The sequence below is a fragment of the Chlorocebus sabaeus genome, chromosome 12, assembly GCF_047675955.1.
Source record: "Chlorocebus sabaeus isolate Y175 chromosome 12, mChlSab1.0.hap1, whole genome shotgun sequence".
Classification (NCBI taxonomy): Eukaryota; Metazoa; Chordata; class Mammalia; order Primates; family Cercopithecidae; genus Chlorocebus; species Chlorocebus sabaeus.
Genome location: NC_132915.1, coordinates 1846546 through 1874106, shown reverse-complemented (window position 1 = coordinate 1874106; position 27561 = coordinate 1846546). Strand labels below are relative to the sequence as shown.

Sequence of the window (27561 nt, the reverse complement as noted above, 5' to 3'; positions counted from 1 at the left end):
CGCAAAGGGCCCTCCGCAAGGAGTGGACCTGCTACAAAGCACCCAGAGGACACCCAAGTCCCAAGGCTTCACCCACCTTACTCCTAGCCCCTCCACCCCTAGATATTTATTTAAGAAAAATGAAAACACAGGTCCCACAAACGCTCACGAATTTTCATGGAAGCATTTTTCCTAAGGGTCCTAAACTGGAAACAACCAATGGATACACAATTTGTGATGCTACTCAACGATTAAACAAACCACATGGTCGAGTCTACAACATGGAGTGAAAAACCCTGAGACCACACGCTCATTCATAAATTCTAGAAAGCATCCTGTTTATTTGAAATTCCGGAAACGGCAAACCTAACCTGCAGCAATAGTCATCCATGAGATGCGGGCGTTAACTTCAAAGGGGCAGCAAGGGGAACTTTTTGGGACGATGGAAATGTTCTGTTTTGAGTGGTTACTCGGGTGGATGCCTTTGTCGAAGCTCATCTGAAACTATGGACTGGCAAGATGTGTACACTTCATTGCACGTAAATTACACACTAGACAAAAAAGTTGTAGAAAAAAAAAAAAAGCAGAACAAGTCCTGAGACGTACTGCAGCGTTTCTCTCCAGGAAAGTCTGGAGGAAGGCAGCGCTTTTCAACTCCCCCACGCGCTTCTGACCCTGGAGACCGGAGGAGGTGCCTGGAGACCGGGTGAAGTGCACCGCGCAGGGTCTACCCGCGCCGGCCTCGGGGCGCCGGCAGGGGGCGGGCCGGGACCTGGGGTTGCGCCGGGCTCTTCCTGTTCCTGCCGCGCCCTCTTCCCCGGCCCGGCCGGGCGGGACCAGTGCGCGGCCGGGGCTGGCGGACGGCGGGGTCCGCGCGGCCGCGGGAGATGACGGCCGCCTGCCAGGCCGAGGCCGAGGGCGCTGGCGGGGAGCCCGGCGCGGCGCGGCTGCCCTCGCGGGTGGCCCGGCTGCTGTCGGCGCTCTTCTACGGGACCTGCTCCTTCCTCATCGTGCTGGTCAACAAGGCGCTGCTGACCACCTACGGGTGAGGCGGGGCCCGGGGCCGGGGGTCTGCGGGAGTGCGGGGCTGCCCCTGTCCTCCGTGCGCTTCAGCCGCGCCCGGGACAGGGCGGGTGGGGACGGGGACCCCGGAGTCTCAGCCGGGCACAGTGGCCGAGTTTCCCAGGCGCCCTCCGGAACTCGCGCAGCTTTCCACACTCAGGCCACAACCTGAGAAAGTCGTTCTCCTCGTCCTGAGCGCGCCTGCCCTGCTGCGGGGCGCCCCGTCCTCGGCGGGCTGGCGGAGCTCGGACAGATGCTTCCACACACCCAGCGAGCTGAAAACGGATTCCAATGCCTGCTTCAAAAGACGCAGTTCCCTACACAGATCTCCATGTTCAACGGTCAGGTACTCCTGAGCCAATAAGTCTGTATTGATGGACTCTCCATTCTCAGATGACCAGCGTGTTCGTGGAAAACTCGGGAAAACAACTGGAAGTTCATACGAAGTACTTTTTTGGATTAGTGTGAAGTAAACCAGCAAATCTGTGCTGTCTGGAACCTATTTGTAAGGACTAGAAAATCCTGCTTAATTCTGCTACCATTGTAGCGGCACTGACAAAATTGTGGATTTAGACCCAGCTCCACCAGTTAACAGCTGTCTCTTTGGACCCGTCTCATCGTCAACAATTTTTTTAAGATGCAAAAAAAATTAATGATTACAATCGGGTTAATTACCTTCCAGGGCTCTGCGCGAGCTGTTATACGTGAAGGCTGTTTGTAAACTCTACTGTGTTACAAGAATGTGACATCAACATTTCAGAGCCCAAAGAGACCTAGAGAGTGTCTTAGCTAGAGAGTACCTTAGAGTATTTCTTATTATTAGCTTTCTTATTTTATGTATAAATACCGATTGAGCTTATGTGGGTCTCAGTTTTCTCGAATATAAAATAAGAAAGCGGAGGCTGGATGAGGTGGTTTGCACCTGTAATGACAGCATTTGGGAGGCCAAGGCAGGCATATGTATATATAATATATGATAAATAATATATATAATATATATTATAAAATATGTAAATATATACATATAGTGTGTGTGTGTATATGTATAAAATTGTTTTGAGACAGGGTTTCACTCTGTTGCCCAGGCTGAAGTGTAGTGACACAATCATGGCTTGCTGCAGCCTCGACCACCTGGGTTCTAGCAGTCCTGCTGCAGCCTCCGGAGAAGCTGGGACCATGGGTGTGCACCACTACACCGGCAGTTTTTGATTTTTTTGTAGAGATGGGGTCTCAGTGTGTTTCCCAGGCTGGTCTTAAACTCCTGGACTCGAGGGCTGCTTTGGCCTCCCAAAGTGCTGTGATTACAGGTGCAAACGATCATCCAGCCTCACCTTTCTTATTTTATATTCGAGAAAACTGATACCCACATAAGCTTGATTGGTTGTACCTCCAACAGATATTTATTAAGCACCTACTAAATACTGAGCCCATCGCAAGCACCAGGGAAGCCTCTGTGAACAGCACAAAGTCCCTGCTGTGGAGATTCTGCTTCAGCGGTGGAGACAGAAAACAAACAAGTAGGTTTATGAATAAACGAGACACTTTCGGATCTGACATGAGAGTGCCTGGGCTGGAGTAGCTGTCACAGAGCATTCCAGGTAGAAGTGAGCAGCACGTGTGCAACGTGCTGACGTGGGCACGAGTTTGGCTGCTGGAGGAACAGAGAGAAGGTCACTGTGCCTGGCCAGGGAGGTAGGCCGGGAAGGCGGGAGTCAGCTCTTTCTCTCATTCGGTGGCTTTCACTAAGCACTTGTGATGTACCAGCACTGTTCGAGGAGAACAGTGTTTTCCCACTGTTCTTGGGAAAGAGAAGTGAAGAGAGCAGATCAGAATCCTTAACTTCATGGAGCTGCATCCTCGTGAACCAATAAATGAGCCAGTAACATTTACATTATGTCAGATGTGACCAAGGTGCTGGGGAAAAAATAAGACAGGAAAGGGAGTGAGGGAGACAGGGAGGGGAGAATATGCAGTGTGAGCGTGATCAGTGGAGCCTCAGGAGGAGGTGGCACTGGAGCCATGACCCGGAGTGAGGTGGGGACGTAAGCCACACTGGGGGACGGGGGGAAGAGCATTCCAGGCCTGGAGGAGGGAAGAGTTTGAATGGGAATGGTACCAGATGGAGTTTGAGAGTAATGGATTGCTGGCCTGTGTGGGGCCTTTGGAGGCCACCGCGAGGGCTCTGGCGTCAGCTCTGAGTGAGATGGGAGCCACACAAGGTGTTGGGCAGGGGAATTACATGATCTAAATCACTCTGGCTGCTGTGTTGAGAGCACATATCTGGGGACCAGGGTGGAAGGATGAGACGGGATAAATAGTTGTAGTTTCATGCTAAATGCAATTGGAAGTCCGTTGGAAGGTTTTGACATGGGAGTGACCTGACACAATGTGTGTGATTAAGAAGATTTCTCCGGCTGGCAGGCAGGTGGAGAACTGACAGTACTGGCAGCAGGGAGAGGGGTTGGAAACCACTGCAGGGCTGCAGGTAAAGACAGCATGGACTGGGCAGGGCATAGCAGCAGTGGTAAAAGGAAGGGATGGATTTGGGATTTTTTTTTGGTGATCCTGTGGCCGTCAGTATTCTTGGCAAGGTCTCTCCAGTGTATTACAGCCTGCTGCCTGACGTCCATGGGAAACACAGCCCTGCCTCAAGGAAATGAACATGGACATACTGTTCCTAAACCTGGAGCATTTGACACGGAAGCGAATGAAGGAAAAAGAAAACTTAAACACGATAAAAAAAAAAAGAAAAAAGACCGGGTGCGGTGGTTCACGCCTGTAATCCCAGCACTTTGGGAGCCTGAGGTGGGCAGATCATGAGGTCAGGAGTTTGAGACCAGCCTGGCCAGCATGGTGAAACCCTGTCTCTACTAAAAATACAAAAAAAAAAAAAAAAATTAGCTGGGCATGGTGGTGCACGCCTATAATCCCAGCTACTTGGGAGGCTGAGTCAGGAGAATCATTTGAACCCAGGAGGTGGCAGTTGCAGTGAGCTGAAATTGTACCACTGCACTCCAGCCTGAGCAATAGAGCAAGACTCAGTCTCAAAAAAAAAAAAAAAAAAGGAAAAAATACCAGAAAAAGAGAATGCTATTAATGGGCTTGTTTGGGAGTGGCCAGTCATTATGTTAATGACAGTTGAAGATAAGTCTTCATTTTGTGCACTTGGGTGAGCAGGGTGCTGACTGGCCATGGCAGTCAACGCCTCCAAAACCCAAGTCCTCTTGTTGGAAGCAGGCGCCGGCAAACCATGGTTAGTGCTTTGAAGATGAAGGGCAGTGTTCAACCAGGAAGAATTACGATATAAGACACCACCTAAGAAAGGCTCTAAGGGCCGGGCGCAGTGGCTCATGCCTATAATCCCAGCACTTTGGGAAGCCGAGGTGGGTGGATCACCTGAGGTCAGGAGTTTGAGACCAGCCTGGCCAACATGGTGAAACCCCATCTCTACTAAAAATACAAATATTAGCCAGGCGTGGTGGCAGGTGCCTGCAATCCCAGCTACTTGGGAGGCTGAGGCAGGAGAATCGCTTGAACCTGGGAGGCAGAGGTTGTGGTAAGCTGAGATCATGCCATTGCACTGCAGCCTGGGTAACAGAGTGAGACTCTGTCTCAAAAAAAAAAAAAAAAAAAAAAAGAGGCTCTAGCCTTTCTATCTTTAAATTATTGAGTTTCATGATTGAAGGAGAAAATGGAGTTCTTGCCTTAGGAAGGCCAAAACCCTCATAATCCTTTTAAATAAACATTCCACATTTCTGTAATGTAATATACAGTTGGAGAACCCTGTTCACATAACATTGTTCATTCTTTCCTCTCAAAATGCTTTAAGCACACATTATTGAGGGGAGGAGGACTGGGGTGATGTGGTTACAGCAATAAACTATAGAAATCGGATCCAAGCGTGAGCTGTCTGAGGATAGAGTGTTATGTTGTAGGATAGAAGAAAGGACCTTTTGGTAGTTACCTAATTCGCAGGGTCATGGGAATGTAACTCAGGGGATACTTTTTCCTCTTTCATTTTGGGCAGATTGTTTCTGGTCAGGGTACAAAATGAATGGGTGATCTTAGTGATTTGTTAGTTTTATAATTCATTGTAATGCCAGATTTACCTAGTTGGACAGAGAGACCTTTGAAGGCTGTGAGAACCTTTTAAGGTGAGAGGGGAAAATAAGGGCATTTAAGAGTTTGTGGCCAGTTAGTTATGCTCTTTTTTTTTTTTTTTTTTTTGAGACAGGGTCTCACTCTGTCGCCCAGGCTGGAGTGCAGTGGGGGACCATCATAGCTCACTTCAGCCTCTACCTCCTGGGCTCAAGTGATCTTACCACCTCAGCCTCCTGAGTAGCCAAGACTACAGGAGTGTACCACTACACCCGGCTAATTTTTGCTTTTTTTTTTTTCGTAGAGAGGGGTTCTTGCCATGTTGCCCTGGCTGGTCTCGAACTCCTGGGCTCAAGCAATCCGTCCGCCTTGGCCTCTTGAAGGGCTGGGATTATGGGCGTGAGCCCCCACGCCTGGCTTGGTTATACTCTTGGTCCTTTGGATCAGGTTCATAAGGGTTGTACAGTTGTTCTGGAGTTGTGGAGTTTTTTCTCTTCTTTCTTTTGAGACTGGGTCTTGTTCTGTCACCCAGGCTGGAGTGCAGTGGCATGATCAAGGACAGCAGCCTTACCTCCTGGGCTCAGGTGATCCTGTCACCTCAGCCTCCTGAGAAGCTGAGACTACAGGTGTGCACCACCACTCCGGGATCATTTTTGAATTAAAAAAATTGTTTGAATTTTTAATTTTTGTAGAGATGGGGTTTTGCTCTATTGCCCAGGTTGGTCTCAAATGCCTGGGCTCAAGTGATCCTCCTGCCTTAGCCTCCCAAAGTACTGAGATTACTAGCGTAAGCCACCACACCAAGCTGGTCTTTTCTGTTTTAATATTATGTAATATTGTACTCCTAGTCTATGACATGGAAGAATTTACTAATGATGCTTAATAAAAATATCTAACTTTACTGTATTCATTTCAACAAATATTTGCTCAGCATTTGCTATATATGTTTAGTACGCATCCCAAGGCTTTGAGGTTTTGTTTTTTGAGACAGGGTCTTACTCTGTCACCCAGGCTGGAGTGCAGTGGTGCAATCTCAGCTCACTGGAACCTCTGCTGGCTCAGACAATCCTCCGAAGTCAGCCTCCTGAGTTGCACGCCACCATGCCCAGCTAATTTTTTTTTTTTTTTTTTTTTAGAAATGGAGTCTCAATATGTTGCTCAGGCTGGTCTTGAACTCCTGGGCTCAAGTGATCCACCTGGCTTGGCCTCCTAAAGTGCTGGGATTACAGGCGTGAGCCACTGTGCCTGGTCTAGACACAGTAATTTCCAAACCTGCCCAGTAGTCTCAATCACTTGGAGAGGTTTTTTTCGTAGAAGGTACTGAATTGGAATCCTCAGTGGTGGGAACTGGAATTCTGTATCCCAAACCAAATGCAACTCCTAATGTGCTCTTACTTTAATGAAAACCTGACTCTGTCCTGAAGATGTTGCTCCCTTCACCCCCCTCAATGGGCTGGATCTTTGCCTTACCCACCAGGCCTGGGCCAGGAGATAGGATTGGGTCCTCCTAGCTCCCAGCTGCTCATGCTCTGTTGAGACTCTGGATGTGCCATCCTTTCTGTCCCCTGTGGAACGGTGCCTGAGCTTCTGGTGACTGATTCTGTAAGTCTTAGCCTTCCTCTCCACCTAGCTCAGGTCACCCTTCCTGTGGCTTCAGGGCCCACACGCTGCAGTGTCACAGTCTCCTCTGGTCTCCAGCAAACTCTCCTGAACCTTGCTTTCCACGACTGCTGCCAGGACCCTCTCCTTACAAGGGTCAAAGTCAAAATAACAATGTGCAGACAAGGCTCTAAATTTAATGTTTTATTTGGGAAGAAAGAATTGCAGTGTCAGTCATCCATACAAGCTGGGTGGTCTTTGGTATGTCTGAAGAACGAAGAGAAGGTTCGAGGTTTTGCTGAAAAAGAAGAAATGTTACATACTCTGCTGGGAGAAGGTTTCTTGGTACTGTCAGAGTTTGGGGAGCTGGCAAGCAATGACTGGTGAGCGAAGGTGGTGGCAAAATTAGTCTTGGAGTTGCAGCAAGTGGTCTCAGAAGCTGGAGATAAAACTGGTTTCAGGTTACAACAAGCAGTTCCAGCAGTTGGGCTTGCAGACAGTTACATTCTTGAGCAACGTTTTATACCCTGAGTGCTTTTCCTACCTGGCTACTGTTTTAGTTTGGTAGGACAACAGTGGCCCATTTCGGATGATCAGCGGTAACGCGAGTAACCGCACCTCTCCAAGATCTCCAGGCTGTCCAGCTTGGCCTCCCCAGGCCTCCTCCTCACTCCCTTCTCACTGCTGTGACTGTGCCCCCTGGCATCGTTTCCCTGCTTGGTCCGCTGCGAGCCACTCTAGGAGGGGCACGTGAGACTCTTTCCTTCTCACCTCCGCGTGCACTTGTCTTCTGCTTGCTGCTTTCAGCACTTGAGCAGCTCTGAGTGTTGTGAGCCAAAAACCACATCTGGCTGGCTGGTTTACTTTTCAATTGTCGACCCCATGGCCGGGTGCAGTGGCTCACACCTATAATCCCAGCGCTTTGGAAGGCTGAGGTGGGTGGATCCCTTGAGGTCAGGAGTTCAAGACCAACCTGGTCAGCCAACATGGTGAAACCCCGTCGCTACTGAAAATACAAAAATTAGCTGTGCCTGGTAATCCCAGTTACTCAGGAGTGCAGTGGTGTGATCTTGGCTCACTGCAACCTCTGCCTTCCAGGTCCAAGCAATTCTCCTGCCCCAGCCTCCCAAGTAGCTGGGATTACGGGCACCTACCACCACTCCTGACTTATTTATTTATTCATTTATTTATTTTGAGTCAGAGTCTCTCTCTATTGTTCAGACTGGAGTGCAATGGCGCGATCTTGGCCCACCGCAAGCTCCACCTCCCGTGTTCAAGCAATTCTCCTGCCTCAGCCTCCCAAGTAGCTGGGATTACAGGCACCCACCACTGTGCCTGGCTAATTTTTATATTTTTTTTAAGTAGAGATGGGGTTTCACCATATTGGCCAGGCTGGTCTCTTGGCCAGGCATGTGTTGAACTCCTGACCTCGTGATCCACCTGCCTTGGCCTCCCAAAGTGCTGAGATTACAGGCCACTGTGCCCGGCCAATTTTTGTATTTTTTTTTTTTTTTGAGACGGAGTCTCACTCTCAACTTGGCTGGAATGCAGTGGCTCGATCTCTGCTCACTGCAACCTCCACCTCCTTCCTGGGTTCAAGCAATTCTCCTGCCCAAGCCTCCCAAGTAGCTGGGATTATAGGGCCTGCCACTACGCCAGCTTATTTATTGTATTTTTAGTAGAGACAGGGTTTCACCATGTTGGTCAGGCTGGTCTCGAACTCCTGACCTCGTGATTCGCCTGCCTCAGCCTCCCAAAGTGCTGGGATTACAGGCATGAGCCACTGCGCCTGGCCAATTTTTGTATTTTTAGTAGAGACGGGGTTTCACCATGTTGGCCAGGCTGGTTTTGAACTCCTGACCTCAAGTGATCCACCCGCCTCGGCCTTCCAAAGTGCTGAGATTACAGGAGTGAGCCACCGCGCCTGACTCCCCAGCTAATTTTTGTATTTTTAGTAGAGACGGGGTTTTGCCCTATTGGCCAGGCTGGTCTTGAACTCCTGACCTCAAGTGATCCACCTGCCTCGGCCTGTCAGAGTGCTGCGATTACAAGTGTGAACCACCACACCCAGCCAGAATCAGAAGACTCTTGAAGGAGTTCTCTTCTCATGATCTTCACTTCCTCATGTTCACATCTACAAGAACACAGTTAAAACATTGGGGACACAGAAATGAGCAAAGAAGACAATAATAATTCCCACTACCTGGAATCAATACCTTTTTTTTTTGAGATGGAGCTTTGCTTTTGTTTCCCAGGCTGGAGTACAATGGCATGATCTTGGCTCACAGCAACCTCCGCCTTCTGGGTTCAAGCGATTCTCTTGCCTCAGCCTCCTGAGTAGCTGGGATCACAGGCATGCGCCACCACGGCCAGCTAATTTTTTGTATTTTTAGTAGAGATGGGGTTTCATCATGTTGGCCAGTCTGGTCTCAAACTCTTGATCTCAGGTGATCCACCTACCTTGGCCTCCCAAAGTGCTAGGATTATAGGCGTGAGCCACTGTGCCCGGCTGACAGCACCTTTTTAAAGAAAAGTTATTCTGTTGTGATTATTATAAAGAATTCGGGTGGGCAGATCACCTGAGGTCAGGAGTTTGAGACCAGCCTGGCCAACATGGCGAACACACATTGCTACTAAAAATACGAAAATTAGCCGGGCATGGTGGTGGGCGCCTGTAATCCCAGCTACTTGGGAGGCTGAGGCAGGAGAATTGCTTGAACCTGGGAAGCAGAGGTTGCAGTGAGCTGAGATTGAGCCACTGCACTCCAGCCTGGGTAACAGAGTGAGATTCCATCTCAAAAAAAAAGAATTCAAACAAGATAGAAATATGAGAGTGAAATTTAAAAAAAATTTACTATAATGAACGTGAGGCAACAATTTCAGACATCTTTTTGGATGGATGGATATAGATAAATAGGTGGAGACACAGAAACATAAATGAATCACTTGTTTTTGAGGTGAAGTCTGGCTCTGTCACCCAGGCTGGAGTGCAGTAGCGCGATCTTGGCTCACTGCAAGCTCCACCTCCTGGGTTCAAGCGATTCTCCTGCCTCAGCCTCCCGAGTAGCTGGGACTGCAGGTGCCTGCCACCATGCCCGGCTAATTTTTGTATTTTTAGTAGAGATGGTTTCACCATGTTGGCCGAGATGGTCTTGATCTCTTGACCTCGTGATCCGTCCACCTTGGCCTCCCAAAGTGCTGGGATTACAGGTGTGAGCTGCCGCGCCCGGACTGGAGGCTCAAGTTTTTAAAGAAAAAAAGGACATATCAAGGGTGGGGTGATTACAAAAGTGATTTGTCAGGAATTCTCATTGGTTCGCAGAAATATCATTGGTTAGTGATTGGCTACACCTTGTTGAACTCTAGGGTGTGTAGCATTTTATGGCTATTTGGTATCGGTCTAGTGCCCACATAGTAAGTGGCTTTAAGAGGTAATTATTGAGCCGGGGGTGGTGGCTCTTGCCTATAATTTCAGCACTTGGGAGGCCAAGGCGGGTGGATCACCTGAGGTCAGAAGTTCAAGACCAGCTTGGTCAACATGGTGAAACCCCATCTCTACTAAATATACAAAAATTAGCCGGGCGTGATTGTGGGTGCCTGTCATCCCAGCTATTCAGAAGGCTGAGGCAGGGGAATCACTTGAACCCAGGAGGCAGAAGTTGCAGTAAATCGAGATCGTGCTATTGCACTCCAGGCTGGGCAAGAGCGAAACTCCATCTAAAAAAAAAAAAGAGAAAACAGCCCGGGCGCAGTGGCTCACGCCTGTAATCCCAGCACTTTGGGAGGCCGAGGTGGGCAGATCACGAGGTCAAGAGTTCTAGACCAGCCTGGCTAATATGGTGAAACCCCATTTCTACTAAAAATACAAAAAATTAGCTGGGCATAGTGGCAGGCGCCTGTAATCCCAGCTACTCAGGAGGCTGAGGCAGGAGAATTGCTTGAACCCGGGAGGTGGAAGTTGCAGTGAGCTGAGATCATGCCGCTGTACTCCAGCCTAAGTGACAGAGTGAGACTCCTTCTCAAAAAAAAAAAAAAAAAAAAAAAGTAATTATTTAGCTCAAAGAGTAGTGACATGGCTGCTGTTACATTCCAGGGCCTCTGTGGGCCTGATAATTCCTTAGATAAAACGTTTCTTTTCCCCCACAATCCCAATTGTCTCAAAGACGTTTTTTGTGGTTTTATGATACGACCAAGTCTCATGCAATACATACGGTTTGTTTTTTTAGTTTCTTTTAATGTGGAAAATTTCCCTATCCCACTCCCTCCTCGTGATTTGACTTTTTGAAAATCCTGGACCAGTTGTTTTGTAAAATGTCCCACATTTTGGATTGTCCAGTTTACCTTTGAAGTCTCAATGAACTTATCTTCCTCTATTTTCTAACTGGAAGTCAGATCTAAAGACTTTATGTCATTTGGTTTAAACATTTTTGGCAAGAATACTTGATATAGCTACCCTGGGACTTCATCTTGCACCGTTATCAGGAGTGGCCGCAGCGTGGGTCGTGCTGGCTGCACTTGCACAGTTTTATTTAGATGGGGATTGCCGTAGCATGTGTGTATGAAATTTAGTTTTAACTGAACTGAATGGAGAAAAGGGAAGTAGAAGTTCAACTGAAAGAATTATTGACTTTCAAATATGTTTCTTCACTACAAGGATTAATATGTCTTAAAAGATCCCTCTAAATGTAAGAGGTCCAGGATCAATAAAAAATATTAAAAAGCTAAAGTCACTGAGTTTCTTTTAGACCCAGTGTTTTCAAATTTTTTTTTTTTTTTTTTTTTTTAGACAGAGTCTTGCTCTGTCACCCAGGCTAGAGTGCCATGGCATGATCTCAGCTCATTGCAACCTCTGCCTCCCAGGTTCAAGCGATTCTCCTGCCTCAGCCTCCCAAGTAACTGGGATTACAGGTGTGTGCCACCACATCTGGCTAAGTTTTGTATTTTTTAGTAGAGATGGGGTTTCACCATGTTATCCAGGCTGGTCTCAAACTCCTGACCTCAGGTGATCCACCAGCCTTGGCCTCCCAAAGTGCTGGGATTATAGGCGTGAGCCACCGCATCTGGCCTATTGAGTAGTTTAATAACTCAGTAAGGTGGTTCAACTTAAATTATATAATAGAATTCAATATAAAGTTATGGAATATAGTCTTCTAAATTCCAGGCCTAGTAACTAGCCCTGTATGGTGGTGGTTTTCTGTCTTCCAGATGGATTTATCTTTTAGGGTTGTTTTCGTCTGCATGCACTATGATCGCCTCAGGCGTTGGTAACTGCATTTGCAGCAGTCGCCTTGTAGCTCCTGGTTGTTTTAAACGTATTTCCTTATGTGGCAGTTAGGTTGTTTGGTCTTAGTTGGTTTGCTTAGGTCTGCAACGCTTTCTTTTAATCTCCTTTGACTGTCATATCAATTCAACGTTGAGCTTTTGTTTTATTGGTTTTATTTTTTCTGAGATGTTCTATGGCCTGAAGCAATTAGCAAGACTTCCTTCTCTTCCATGCCTTAAATGTTCTTCTAGGCTGGGCTCTTTGACTTATCTTCGGTGAGCCTTTTTGTTGTTGTTTTACTGTTTATTTTTTTCAATTTATTTATTTTTTGGAAACAGAGTCTCGCTCTATTGCCCAGGCTGGAGGGCAGTAACACAATCTCGGCTCACTGCAACCTCTGCCTCCTGGGTTCAAGTGATTCTCATGCCTCAGCCTTCCGAGTAGCTGGGACTACAGGTGCCCGTCACCATGCCCGGCTAATTTTTTGTTTTTTAGTAGAGATAGGGTTTCACCATGTTGACCAGGCTGGTCTCGAACTCCTCACCTCAGGTGATCTTGCCTCGGCCTCCCAAAGTGTTGAGATTATAGGCATGAGCCACCGCTCCCAGCCAGGTGACCCTTTTGTTGTTGTTTTACTGTTTGTGTATATTGTTGCCTTGTGATTTTGCTTCATGTTACAGGTTGTATTCTCAGAGGCGTAGGAAGTATGTTGGCAAGTGATGCTAGGAAGCAGAATCAGGCAGAGGGAGAAGTTGGGCTTTGAGGCAGTCACAGCAAAGGCCTCATCCCAGGGGCTCTTGAGTGTACTGGCTCTGCAGAGCTGTCCTGAATTGGGGCAGGGGTGTAGCTGTTATACTCCTGCAGAGACCAACAGTTAAAATGCAGGCCGCGCTCAGGGAGTGAACATGCTACTATCAGGCAGCTTTCTGCAGCAGAGGACCCAGCTGTGGAATGGGTGCTTCTGTGTGGAAGGGAGTATATGGGTGGCATGACCCACCACTGACTAGAATTAATTTTATTTGCATGGTGGTACTGTTCAGCCATTCATTCTGTTTTCTCTGATAAGGTAGGTTTGTTCTTTATTCTCTTCTTAGCCTGTCTGAGATAGGTGAGTTTCCCTTCCGACATACAGATGGAGGGCTGAGTTTTGTGGGATATTCCAGCTTTGTGAGTAGCCTGAGAAATGACTGGGAGGCAGTGAAGGGTTGAGCCAGTGCAGGTGTGGTCCTGCCTTGTTAAATATGATGTGAGGTAGGGGTCAGGAGTCTGCATGCAAATCACCCAGTGCCGTTTGCTGAAAGATCGTCTTTTCCCCACTGCTCTGCAGTGTCATCTATGTCATAAATTGTCATAAATCAGGTGTCTGTACATGTGTGTCCCTGTCTTGACCTGTGTTCTTTTCCATTGTCCCATTGGATTATCTTTGTGTAAATACCACACAGTCTCATTTATTGTAATTTGAAAATGAATCCTGACATCCATTAGAGTCATTCCTCTGACTTTCTTTATCTTCAGGATTGTCTTGGGTGATATGTTTGTGCTCTTTGCCTTTCTTTTCATTCAGCTTTAGGATCAGATTGTCAGTTTCCACAAAATATCTGCTGATATTTCTGCTGAGATTGCACTGATTCTATAAATAAGTTCGGGGATAATGGACCTCACTACAATATTGAGTTTCCAACCCATGACCTTTATTTAGATCTTTAATTTTGAGAATATTGATGTATACTTTTTTATACAGATGCCTTTCTTGCAAATCTTTGGTTAGATTTGTTCCTGGGCATATTATCCTTTAAAACTAATATAATGAATCACTATGTAGCCCTTACCCAGTGTGCACAACCTTGCTGCATTAGTGTCCCTCTCCCACTCACTCCACCATCGCCCCCCAGAGTCTTTGGAAGCAAATTAAAAATATATCATGTTTAGCTGGGCACAGTGGCTCCTGCCTATAATCCCAGCCTGTTGGGAGGCCGAGGCGGGCAGATCATTTGAGGTCAAGAGTTTGAGACCAGCCTGGCCAACATGGTGAAACTCTGTTTCTACTAAAAATTACAAAAATTAACCAGGCGTGGTGGTGCACGCCTATAGTCCCAGCTACTCGGGAGGCTGAGGCAGGAGAATCGCTTGAACCCGGGAGGCGGAGGTTGCAGTGAGCTGAGATCGTGCCACTGCACTCCGGCCTGGGTGACAGAGTGAGACTCCATCTCTCTCTCTCTCTCTCTCTATATATATATACACACACACACACACATACACACACACTGATATACATATATATATATAGAGAGAGAGATATGGAGCATAATATATATATATAATATATATGTGTATGTATGTAATGTTTAGCTGGGTGTGGTGGCATGCCTCTGTGGTCCCAGCTACTAGGGAGGTAGAGGTGGAAGGATGGCTTGAGCCACCACACCACTGCACTCCAGCCTGGGTGGCAGGAAGCTGAGGTGGGAGCATCTTCTGAGCCCAGAAGGTTGAGACTCCAGTGAGCCATGTTTACACCACTGCATTCCAGCCTGGGCAACAGAGCAAGACACTGTCTTAAAAAGAAAAAAAAAAAAAAGAATTAAATGAAAAGTGAACCATTTGATACATTTTCATTTTCTCAGAGTTTTTAATAACTTGTCGTTATTTATTATGTACTATCTTCAGATTTTTATATTTGCTCAACTGATTCATTGTTCTTCTTTGTAGTTTCCCATCACCAATTTTCCTTGGAATTGGACAGGTGAGTGAAAAAAAATAGAATTAACCTCTTATTTTGTCATCAGTGTTCATAATGACATTTTAAGTCCTTTTGTTTAAAGCTGTGGTTGCAAATTTATTCAGCTGGGAGAGGACCAGAGGGTCATGGTACTCCTGGTGAGACAACAGGATATATTGACACTTTATTTCAGTCTACAATTTAGGAACAATTGTGTTTATGGGAAAAACAGCTTCTTTTTTTTTTTTTTTTTTTTGAGACGGAGTCTCGCTCTGTCGCCCAGGCTGGAGTGCAGTGGCCGGATCTCAGCTCACTGCAAGCTCCGCCTCCCGGGTTTATGCCATTCTCCTGCCTCAGCCTCCCGAGTAGCTGGGACTACGGGCGCCCGCCACCTCGCCTGGCTAGTTTTTTGTATTTTTTAGTGGAGACGGGGTTTCACCATGCTAGCCCATGTTGGGATGGTCTCGATCTCCTGACCTCATGATCCGCCCGTCTCGGCCTCCCAAAGTGCTGGGATTACAGGCTTGAGCCACCGCGCCCGGCCGGGAAAAACAGCTTCTTATTTTAAGTTCCTTAACTGAATTTAATTACTGTAAAGCAGGGGGCTACGAGACTCAGAGCCTCCAAGGCCTGGTAGGTAACACATGAGTTGATTGAGGACTGGGTGGGAGAGAGAATACTTGTCCCACTTAAAGTGTCAGCTTGATACTCAGTTTAAGCCATTGTGCCTGATAGGAAAAGGGTTGGGAGATGGGACCCACCATGCTGCCCTTATTATTAGCATCAGAAGGTTTTCAAGAGAAAGAGAGTTTGAATTTTTTTTTTTTTGAGACGGAGTTTTGCTCTTGTCGCCCAGGTTGGAGTGCAATGGCACTATGTCGACTCACCGTGACCTCTGCCTCCCAGGTTCAAGAAATTCTTCCAGCTCAGCCTCCCAAGTAGCTGGGATTACAGGCAACTGCCACCACGGCCAGCTATTTTTGTATTTTCAGTAGAGATGGGTTTTTGCCATGTTGGTCAGGCTGGTCTCGAACTCCTGACTCAGGCGATCCGCCCGCCTTCGCCTCCCAAAATGCTGGGATTACAGGTGTGAGCCGCCGCGCTTGGCTGAGAGTTTGAGTTTTTACATAAAGTCTTCAAACTTGTACATGCTGGCAACAGATTCAAATTTTTACAAAACTCCCTATGTGCTAAACAAAACATGTTTGCAGTTTGCTTCCTGGAGTTTGTGATTTTTGCTCTGAAGTACACGGATGAGCTTGGGTAAGCCTGTTCAAACTATGCCCATTTGGCAGTTTCTGAAATTTCCCATTTATGTTAATTTGTGACTGTTTATTCTTGTGGTTATATACTGGTGATTTCCAGATAAATAAATAGTAACAGACCACAATGTTTTTTGTTTTGATTTTGATTTAATTCATAGAGGGAAAAGCTTAACATTATGAAAATAGTATCTGTTAACTAAATTTTTAATTGTGAATCTGGGTAAACATTCTTCTTTTTTTTTTTTTTTGAGACTGAATCTCACCCTGTCACCCAGGCTGGAGTGCAATGGCGCGATCTCGACTCACTATAACCTCTGCCTCCCAGGTTCAAGTGATTCTCCTGCCCCAGCCTCCCAAGTAGCTGGGATTACAGGTGCACACCACCATGCCCAGCTAATTTTTTGTATCTTTAATAGAGACGGAGTTTTACTATGTTGTCCACGTTGATCTCGAACTCCTGACCTCGTGATCCACACACCTTGGCCTCCCAAAGTGCTAGGATTACAGGCATGAGCCACTGCGCCTGGCCAAATAAACATTATTCTGATTAAATGTCTTGCTAATAAATACCTCTTTGCAACATCATTTTAGGGAGAAGCAATTATAACAAGAATTTTCTTAGAGTAAAAAAATTATCTTTATATTTCAGTGTAAAAATATTAGAAAAAAGCATGTTAAAAAAAAAAAAAAAAAGATCAGGCCAGGCACGGTGGCTCATGCCTATAATCCTAGCACCTTGGGAGGCCGAGGTGGGTGGATCACTTGAAGTCAATAGTTTGAGACCAGCCTGGACAACATGGTGAAACTCAGTCTCTACTAAAAATAAAAAAAATAGCCAGAAATTGCTTGAACATTCACCGGGAGGCAGAGGTTGCAGTGAGCCGAGATTGCACCACTTCACTCCAGCCTGGGTGACAGGCAAGACTCTGTCTCAAAAAAAAAAAAAAAAAAATCAGTGATAAGGTGCCCTTTGTAGTCTCTAAGTGAAATAAATTACTCTTTAACCCAGTGGCTTATACCCAAAGGTAAAGCCTTTCTGATTTGCAATTTGTTGAGGTAAGAGGCCAGTTAGACCTAATTTTAAAAGTCCGAATTACATTTATTTTAAGTAAGTGTTGGTATATTTATTTTATTTTATTTTATTTTTTCTTTCTTTCTTTTTTTTTTTTTTGACAGTGTCTGGCTCTGTTGCCCAGGCTGGAGTGCAGTGGTGTGATCTTGGTTCACTGTACCCTTCACTTCCTGGGCTCAAGTGATCCTCCTGCCTCAGCCTTTCAAGTAGCTAGGACTCCAGGCATGCACCACCACACTGACTAATTTGTGTATTTTTTGTAGAGATAGGGTTTCACCATGATGCCCAGGCTGGTCTTGAACTTCTGGGCTCAAGCGATCTGCCCACCTTGGCCTCCAAAGTGTTGGGATTATGGGCGTGAGCCACTGCGCCTGGCCAATGTTATTGTATTTCTTTAAAAATTATAAAGCGAGGCATAAGTACAAAGTACAGTTATAATTCAGGGTGGGCTTAATTACATAAATATATGATAAGTATTAAGTTTGTAAACTCAGGAGCAAGGTATAGGATTATAATCATGTTGAAGGAGTCTTACATTTTTGCATCCTAATATGGAGAGAATTGAGTAAGTTCTACAACTTGCATGAAAGATGATGTTACATTTTTATTTCATAATAATGATATGGAGTATTTCCAATATACCTAGGGCACTCCAGATTAAGAGGATTTGATGAGACATTTTTGCTATGCCAGCTGGATTGAAAAGTAAATCTGTCTTTAAACTTTTTTCCCTCTTTGTTGGTCTTCTGTCTTATGGAAATAATGGACTTTTTAAAAAATATGCCCAGGAGTAGAGTTTCTTTTAAAAGGATGTTCCCGTGCCTTTATGGGGGAAGGTAACCGTATGTTTAGTATGTGGGAAATATGGTCCAGGATCAATGTGTCACCTCACTGACTGTGATCACTTTTGCACATTTGTCACTGTCAGAGAGACCATTCCCTTTCTCCCTCTCCCACAGTTCCATTCCTAGAGCCCTTTGAGATAATGTGTGTGTGTATGTGTAAGTGTATTGGAGATTATACTTTTTTTTTTTGAGAGAGAGTCTTGCTGTGTCTCCCAGGCTGGAGTGCAGTGGCGTGATCATGGCTCACTGCAGCCTTGACTTTCCAGGCTCAGGTGATCCTCCCACCTCAGTATCCTGAATAGCTGGGACCACAGATCACCACGACTGGCTAATTTTTTGTATTTTTTTATAGAGATGGATTTTCACCATGTTGCTTAGGCTGGTCTTGAACTCCTAGGCTCAAGTGATCTTCCTGCCTCGGCTTCCCAAAGTGCTGGGATTACAGGCATGAGCCATGGCACCCAACCGATACTACCTTTTTTTTTTTTTTTTTTTTTTTTTTTTGAGACAGTGGTGTGATCTTGGCTCACTGCAACCTCGGCCTCTCAGGTTCAAGCGATTCTCCTGCTTCAGCCTCCTGAGTAGCTGAGTAACCATTCTGCGTCTGCCAGCATGCCCAGCTAATTTTTGTTTTTTAGTAAAGACAGGGTTTCATCATGTTGGCCAGGCTGGTCTTGAACTCCTGACTTCAAGTAATCCACCCATCTTGACCTCCCAAAGTGCTGGGATTATAGCTGTGAGCCACTGCGCCCTGCCCAACATTACGTTTTTTGCATAGAGTTCTGATGGAATCTGTACTGTGGCAAGAAAAACAATTTTAATATTCTAAGAAATAGTTATTTTTTCCTGGAACCTAGAAAATGAGTTTTTTGCTATATTTCTTTTTGATGACTGTGTTTTTTTCTGATGATGTCATTGCACCTCAATCAATCTTTGCAGATATTTTGCTGAAGTTTTTCTCTCCCCTTTTCTCTTTTCTTCAGATGGCAGCCACCATAATGATACTATATGTGTCCAAGCTAAACAAAATAATTCACTTCCCTGATTTTGATAAGAAAATTCCTGTAAAGGTATGTAATGAAAAGTATATGTGACTGTGATAGAAGATGTGAAAATACACATTGATTTTAGAGTACAGGTCTATTTCTATACACACTGTACTTCCTGCCTGCACTGGATATAAACTTCTTTTTTTGTTTGAGATGGACTCTCGCTCTGTCGCCCAGGCTGGAGTGCAATGGTGCGATCTTGGCTCACTGGAATCTCCGCCTCCTGGGTTCAAGTGATTCTTGTGCCTCAGCCTCCTGAGTACGTGGGATTACAGGTGCCTGCCACCATGCCCAGCTAATTTTTTTTTTTTTTTTTTTGTATTTTTAGTAGAGATGGGGTTTCACCATGTTGGTCAGGCTGGTCTCAAACTCCTGACCTCAAGTGATCCACCCACCTTGGCCTCTCAAAGTGCTCGGATTACAGGTGTGAGCCACCGTGCTTGGTCAAGAAACTTTTTAGTAAAGATCGTATATCGCTTAGTTGTCCATTAATGTAATGCATACAGTAGTAAAAGTATGTGCTTAACAACTGACATCAAATCAATGAATATTGTGTGTCTTCTGAAGTGAGAGAACTCTAAATTAGGGATTGGCAAACTTTTTGGTAAAGGATCAGACCATCTCTTGCAATTATTCACTTCTGCCACTGTACCATGAAAGTAGCCCTTAATGACATTTAAATGGGTTGATGTTCATGTGTTCCAGTAAAACTTTATTTACATAAATAAGAGCTGGGCTGGATTTGGGCCCTCGTTTACTGATTTCTATTTTCAGTTTTCATTTTATCCTGGCCTGACAAAAGCTGTGAGTGGAATGAAGAATGCAATTTGATATACATAGAAATACGCAGTGTTTTCCATCCTGGAACTAGAAACAGAAAATCTGCCATTCCTTCCTGGACTGTGGAATGGAACTAACGTTTGTTGAACAGTTGCTGGGTTCCAGACATTAGGTCAGGCATTTAATTCTTAGACCAGTCCTATACAACAGGTGGTATTAAATGGATTATGACAGCATTTAGGTTTAAATCAGACTGTCAGTTCCCTGAGGGTGAGGACCTCATGTGGCTGGTTTGCTGCCTTTCTCTAATGCTTAGAAAAATGCCAGCATCTAGCACTGGATTATTTATCAGACAGACTAAAGAAGCACCTGCTTACAGCATCAGTAATCAGGGGAGCCCAGTGTGGTGGCTCACGCCTATAATCCCAGCAACTTGGGAGATCAAGGCAGGAGGATCGCCTGAGGCCAGGAGTTGGAGGTCAGTGTGGGGAACATAGTAAAGGCAGGAGGATCGCCTGAGGCCAGGAGTTGGAGGTCAGTGTGGGGAACATAGTAAGACGTTGTCTCAAAAAAAAAAAAAAAAAAACAGGTGCGGTGGCTCATGCCTGTAACCCCAGCACTTGGGAGACTGAGGCAGGCGGATCACGAGGTCAAGAGATTGAGACCAACTTGGCCAACGTGGTGAAACCCTGTCTCTAATAAAAATAAAAAAAAAATTAACTGGGCATGGTGGCGCACACCTGTAGTCCCAGCTACTCAGGAGGCTGAGGCAGGAGAATCACTTGAACCTGGGAGGCAGAGGTTGCAGTAAGCCAAGGTTGTGCCACTGCACTCCAGCCTGGGCAACAGAGTAAGGCCCCATCTCAAAAAAAAAAAAAAAAAAAATTCAGGGACATCCAGAAAAAGAGAAAAGTAAAAGGTTGAAGTATATGAAAGCTGTCAACCTAATCATCATGAGAAAAACCATGGGCTTACTTACTCTTATTTTATCTTATAGTATAATTTTAAAACATTTTAAAATGGTGAAATCTATACATAGAGAAAAAGGCATCCTATTTGAATGTGTAATTGAATGACTAATTACCCTTGTAAACCATTACTTAGGTCATGAAATGGGATCACAAAGTCTTCCTTACCCACTATCCTAACTTTTCTAACAATAATTTTCTTGCTTTCTTTGTAGTTTTTCTAAATCTGGATGCATCCCTAAATTCTTTTTTTTTGAGATAGAGTTTTGCTCTTGCCCAGGTTGGAGTGCAATCTCAGCTCACTGCAACCTCCAACTCCCAGGTTCAAGCGATTCTCCTGCCTCAGCCTCCTGAGTAGCTGGGATTATAAGCATGCACCACCACGCCCCACTAATTTTGTATTTTTAGTAGAGACGGGGTTTCTCCATGTTGGTCAGGCTGGTCACGAACTCCCAACCTCAGGTGATCCGCCCACGTTAGCCTCCCAAAGCGCTGGGATTACAGGCTTGAGTCACCGCACCCAGCCACATCCCTAAATTCTATAGTCTCGTTTTACCTGCTTTTGAACTTGAGATAAAGGGGATCTAACTCTATGTTCTTTTGTATCTGGCTTCTTTCACTTAATATTATGATAGTGAAATTCATCCGTGTTGTGTGTGGCTGTATTCTTTTATTTTCATCGTATGAATATATCACAATTTACTTATCTGTTCTATTATTCATGGTAATTTGGATATTTCCAGTTTGGGGGCTAGAAAAATAAAAAGTACCACCCTGAACATACTTAAAAGTTGGACCCTGGCGTACATGTGTTAGCTGGGGCTGCCATAACAAAATACGCCTGGCCAGGTGGCTTCAACAACAGAAATGGATCTCCTCACAGTTCTGGAGGCTGGAAGTCCAGGACCTAGGTGCTGGCAGGGTTGACTTCCGGTGAGGCTTTGCTTCCTGGCTTACAGATAGCCACCTTCTCACTGTGTCCTCAATGGTCTTTCCTCCGTGTGTGCACTCCTGGTATCTCTTCCACTTCTTTTTCTTTCTGTTTTTATTTTCATTTTTATTATTATTTTGAGACAGGGTCTAGCTCTTTCACCCAGGCTGGAGTGCGGTGGTACATCCACAGCTCACTGCAACCTCAAACTCGTGGGCCCAAGTGATCCTCCTGCCTCAGCCTCCCAATTAGCTGGGACTACAAGCATTTGTTACCATGCCTTGCTAATTTAAATTTTTTTTTTTTGTAGAGACAAGGTCTCACTATGTTGCCAGGGCTGGTCTTGAACTCCTGGGCTTAAGCTGTCTTCCTCTGTCGGCCTCCCAAAGTGTTACAATTACAGGTGTGAGCCACCGTGCCTGGCCTCTTCTCTTCATATAGGGACACCAGTCTTGTTGGGCTAGGGCTCTACCACTATGCCCTCATGTAACCTGACTTCCCTTGGTTAAGACCTCATCTCCAAATATAGTCACATTGGGGATTAAGGCTTCAACATGTGAATGTGGGGAAAAACAAGATTCAGTTCATAACAGTGCCTATGAGTGAGGAATGTGTCTATCAGGGAGTGGAACTGCTGGCCCTGGGGCGTGCGTATCTTCAGCTTCAATCTGTAAAGCTGAACAGTTCTTCTTGGTGGCTGTACCCGTTCACCTTCTGACAAGTGTGCATGGAAGTCCCTGTTGCTTCATATTCTTGGTATGTGAGTCATATTACATTTTGCTAATCTGGGTTGGGTGAGGTGGCTCACACCTGTAATCCCAGCACTTCGGGAGGCTGAGGCAGGCAGATCACCTGAGACCAGGAGTTCAAGACCAGCCTGGCCACCATGGCAAAACCCCATCTCTACTAAAAATACAAAAAATTAGCTGGGCATGGTGGCGGGTGCCTGTAACCCCAGCTTGGGATTACAGGAGACTCAGGAGACTGAGGCAGGAGAATTGCTTGAACCTGGGAGGCGGAGGTTGCAGTGAGCCAAGATCACACCATTGCACTCCAGCCTGGACAATAAGAGCAAAACTCTGTCTCAAAAATAAATAAATACATCAATAAATAAATTTTACTAATCTGGTGGGTGTGTTGTGACATCTTATGGGCTTTAATTTGCATTTCCCTGATGACTAGTGAGGAGGAGCCCCTTTTCTTTTTTTTTTTTTGAGATGAAGTCTTGCTCTATTGCCCAAGCTGGAGTGCAGTGGCGTGATTTTGGCTCACTGCAACCTCTGCCTCCCGGGTTCAAGCAATTCTCCTGCTTCAGCCTCCTGAGTAGCTGGGACTACAGACGTGTGCCACCACCCCCAGCTAATTTTTGTATTTTTAGTAGAGATGGGGTTTTGCTATGTTGGTCAGGCTGGTCTCAAACTCCTGACCTTGTGATCCACCTGCCTTGGCCTCCCAAAATGCTGGGATTACAGGCGTGAGCCACTATGCCGCACCAAAATCATTTTTTTAATGTCTGTTTGAATATCCTGTCTGGTGAAGTATCTGTCACCATTTTTATATGTGAAGGAAAATGCTTATTGGAGTTCTAACCAAATATTCATTCTTTTTTTTTTATCGAAGCTGTTTCCTCTGCCTCTCCTCTACGTTGGAAACCACATAAGTGGATTATCAAGCACGAGTAAATTAAGGTAGAGTGCGGGATAATGGCTAGTTCCTCACCTCTGTGCTGCCAATGTTACAAAGACTAAGTTTGATTTTGCCATTGATATTGCTTCTACTATATATAGAAGACAATAATATTCAGTAATTTAAGAAAGTAAGGTGGAGTTTTGAGTTTAATTGGCCAATGATTTTAGGAATGTTAAAAAGCTTATTTTTTTTAAATTATATTCAAGCCTGAACATAGAATATGAGAGCTGTAGACATTAAGGTAGAGAAGGTCTGATTTATCCAGGTACGACTGTTAGTATGAATATGATTTTGTGTGACTTTTGGTTTCATCTCCATTTTATAAGAGCAGGAACATCTCCTCAGGCTTGGTGTAGACCAGGTTTGGTGCAGGGAAGAATAAATGACAGACATTTTCAAGTGTGTGCTGTATACATTTGACATTTGCATCTGCATTTATTTCAGGGTATTTTTTTTTTTTTTGAGATGGAGTCTCACTCTGTCACCCAGGTTGGAGTGCAGTGGCGTTATCTTGACTCACGGCAGCCTCCACCTTCCGAGTTCAAGTGATTCTCTAGCCTCAGCCTCCCAAGTAGCTGGGATTACAGGCATGCGCCAACACGCCTGGCTAAGTTTTGTACTTTTAGTAGAGATGGGCTTTCATCATGTTGGCCAGGCTGGTCTTGAACTCCTGACCTCACGTGATCCATCCGCCTCGGCCTCCCAAAGTGCTGGGATTACAGGTCTGAGCCACTGTGCCCGGCCTATTTCAGAGTCTTTTGATTATGGGGCACCTAATACCTTATCCTTCTTGGAATGCTATTAAATGGATCAATTTCACTGTTAATGATTTTAAGGGTTTGATATCTTATCTTTTTTTGTGACGGAGTCTTGCTCAGTCACCCAGGTTGGAGTGTAGTGGTGCGATCTTGGCTCACTGCAACCTCTACCTCTTGGGTTCAAGCGATTCTCCTGCCTCAGCCTCCCAAGTAGCTGGGATTCCACGCCTGCCACCATGCCCAGCTACTTTTTGTATTTTTAGTAAAGACAGAGTTTCACTGTGTTGGCCAGGCTAGTCTTGAACTCCTGACCTCAAGTAATCCGCCCATCTCGGCCTCCCAAAGTGCTTGAATTACAGGCATGAGCCACCACGCCCGGCCTAAACTTTTTCAATAAAGACGGATTTTCACCACTTCATATAGGAAAAGCAGGATAAAAGCTTCCTTCCTTTACTAGTGCTCAGACTAATACATTAGTGTCCTGACACCTTCAATGGTGACCAGCGAGGGTTGTTTTCTGTTTGTTTGTTGTTGTTTTTTCCTATCATGGATTCATGCTTTTTCATTTACTTGATACAAGTCCTTTATCAAATATGTGTTTTGCAAATATTTTTTCCTAGTTTGTGGCTTATCTTTTTATTTTCTTAACACTGTCTTTCACAGAGCAGGAGTTTTTAATTTTAATGAAGTTCACAATCATTTTTTTTTCATGGATTATACTTCTGGTTTTGAATTTGAAACCCATCATCAAACCAAGATCATCCAAATTTTCTATGCTATCTTCCAGAATTTTTGTAGTTTACATTTTACATTTAGGTCTCTACAAATTTGCCTACTCTAGACATCTCACACAAGTAGAATCATACAATATTTTTGCCTTTTTTGACTGGCTTATTCACTTACATCATATTTTCAGGGTTTATCCATGTTATATTAGGTGTCAGATTTTAATTCCTTTTTCAAGCTGATTAATATTCCATTGCAGGTATATATATAATATATATATATTATATATGTGTGTATATATATATGCATATATATGCGTATATATATGCATATATATGTGTATATATATGTGTATATATATGCATATATATGTGTATATATATGTGTATATATATAACATTTTGTTTGTCCATTTATAAAAATATTATTTATTTATTTATTTTTTTGAGACAGGGTCTCGCTTTATTACCCAGGCTGGATTGCAGTGGTGCAATCACAACTCACTGCAGCCTCACCCTGCTGGGCTCAAGCGATTCTCCTGTCTCGGTCTCCTGAGTTGCTGGGGCTACAGGTGTGCACCACCACACCTGGCTTATTTTTATATTTTTTGCAGAGACTAGGTCTTACCATGTTGCCCAGGCTGATCTTGAACTCCTGAACTCAAGCAATCTGCCTGCTCCGGACTCCCAAAGTGTTGGGATTACAGGAATGAGCCACTGTGCCCAGCCTGTAAAAGTTTTTAATTTTGATGAATTCCAGTTTTTCTATTTTTTCCTTTTGTTGCTTGTGCTTTTGATGTTTTATCTAAGGCTTTGCCTAACCGAAGGGTCATAAAGATTTACTTTTATACTTTCTTCTAAGAATTTTATAGTTTTAGATCCTATATCCAGGTCTTTAATACATCTCAGAGAATTAAAAATTTTTTTCTTTTAAGTAATGGGGTCTTTCTATGTTGCTGTGTTACCCAGACTCAAATGCAGTAGCTATTCACCGGTGCAGTCATGGCTCACTGTGGCCTCAAACGATTCCCCACCTCAGCCTCTCGAGTACCTGGGACTGCAGGCACATGTGACAGTACCCAGCTCTTGCGTTAATTTTTTGTATATGGTGTGAGATAGAAGTTCAAATTCATTTTTTTGCACTTGGATGTTCAGTTGTCCCAGCAGCATTTGTTGAAAAGACTGTTCTTTTTCCATTGTATTGTCTTGGCACCCTGGTTGAAAATCAATTGATCATAATTTTAAGAATGTATTTCTTGACTCTTAATTCTATTCTCTTGATTGTATATCTATCTTTATTATTATTTTTTTGAGACAGGGTCTTGCTCTGTCACCCAGGCAGGAGTGTGGTGGCACAGTCACTACTCATTGTAGCCTTGACCTCCTAGGCTCAAGCGATCCTCCCACCTCAGCCTCCCAAGTAGCTGGGACCACAGGTGTGCACCACAACACCTGGCTAATGATTATTTTAATTTTTTGTAGAGATAGCATTTCACCATGTTGCCCAGGCTGGTCTGAAACTCCTGGACCCAAGGGATCCACCTGCCTCAGCCTCCTAAATTGCTGGGATGATTGGAGTGAGCCACTATGCCTATCTATCTATCTATCTATCTATCTATCTATCTATCTATCTATCTTTAAACCAGTACTAGCTAGTCTTGATTATTGTAACTTTGTATTAAATTTTGAAATTGGAAAGTGTAAGTACACCAACTTTGTTGTTCTTTTTCAAGATAGTTTTGATTTTTTAATTCTCTTGCATTTCCTTATTAATTTTAAAATCAGCTTGTCAATTTCTGCAAGAAAAAAAAAAAGAATAAATAAAGCCAGCTAAGATTTGATAGGGATTATGTTGAATCTGTGACTTAGTTTGTTAGTGTTGCTGTACAGGACTACCCGAGGCTGGGTAATTTATGAAGAAAAGAGGTTCGTGTGCTTCACAGTTCTGCAGGCTGCGCAAGAAGCATGGCGCCAGTATCTGCATCTGGTGAGGGCCTCAGGCTACTTCCGCTCCTGGCAGAAGGGGAAGGGGAGCCAGTGTGTGCAGAGATCCTGTGGCAAGATGGGGGGGTGCTATCAGCGTCCTTTAACAATCAACCTTCCTTGGGAACTAACAGAGTGAGAACTCACCCCCCGCCCCGCCCTAGCTGATTAATCTATCCGTGAGGAATCAGCCCCCACAGCTGAAACATTCCCCACTAGGCTCCACCTCCAACATGGGGATCTAATTTTAACATGAGGCATAAAGGGTCAGATATCCAAACTAGCAATCTGTGTATCTATTTGAAGAGTATTTTTAATAACATAAGGTTTTAATAACATAAGGTCTTTTGATCCATGAACATGGAGTGTCTTTCCATTTATTTAGGTCTTCATTACTTTCTTTTTTTAATTTAAAAATTTTCTTAGAAGGCCACGTACAGTGGCTCACTTTGGGAGGCCAAGGCAGGTGGATCACCTGAGGTCAGGAGTTCGAGACCAGCCTGGCCAACATGTGAAACCCCGTCTCTACTAAAAATACAAAAATTAGCTGGGTGTGGTGGTGGACACCTGTAATCCCAGCTACCTGGGAGGGTGAGGCAGGAGAATGGCTTGAACCCAGGAGCGGAAGTTGCAGTGAGCCAAGATCACGCCATTGCACTCCAGCCTGGGTGACAAGAGCGAAACTCTGTCTCAAAAAAAAATTTTTTTTTTTTCCTTAGAGACGGTATCTCACTCTGTTGCCCAGGTTGGAGTACAAGTGGCATGATCATAGCTCACTG

At 44.8% G+C, this 27561-nt stretch overlaps 1 protein-coding gene across 5 annotated transcripts in view; it reads left to right on the top strand.

Moving 5' to 3' along the window:
• Positions 1-784: 784 nt before the first annotated feature.
• SLC35D2 (solute carrier family 35 member D2) overlaps positions 785-27561 on the top strand; it is a 62194-nt gene continuing 35417 nt past the window's right edge. The window contains exons 1-6 of one of the 5 annotated variants that reach the window (XM_037998699.2): positions 919-1024; positions 2438-2558; positions 14708-14741; positions 17701-17759; positions 18883-18969; positions 23248-23315. In XM_037998699.2, coding sequence (XP_037854627.2) covers positions 18883-18969; positions 23248-23315 — 155 coding nt within the window. In that variant the 5' untranslated portion in view covers positions 919-1024; positions 2438-2558; positions 14708-14741; positions 17701-17759. Of the gene's footprint in view, positions 1025-2437; positions 2559-14707; positions 14742-15570; positions 15981-17700; positions 17760-18882; positions 18970-23247; positions 23316-27561 lie in introns of those variants that run through there. The other 4 variants (XM_037998698.2, XM_037998701.2, XM_007969897.3 and 1 more) reach the window with 4 other exon arrangements.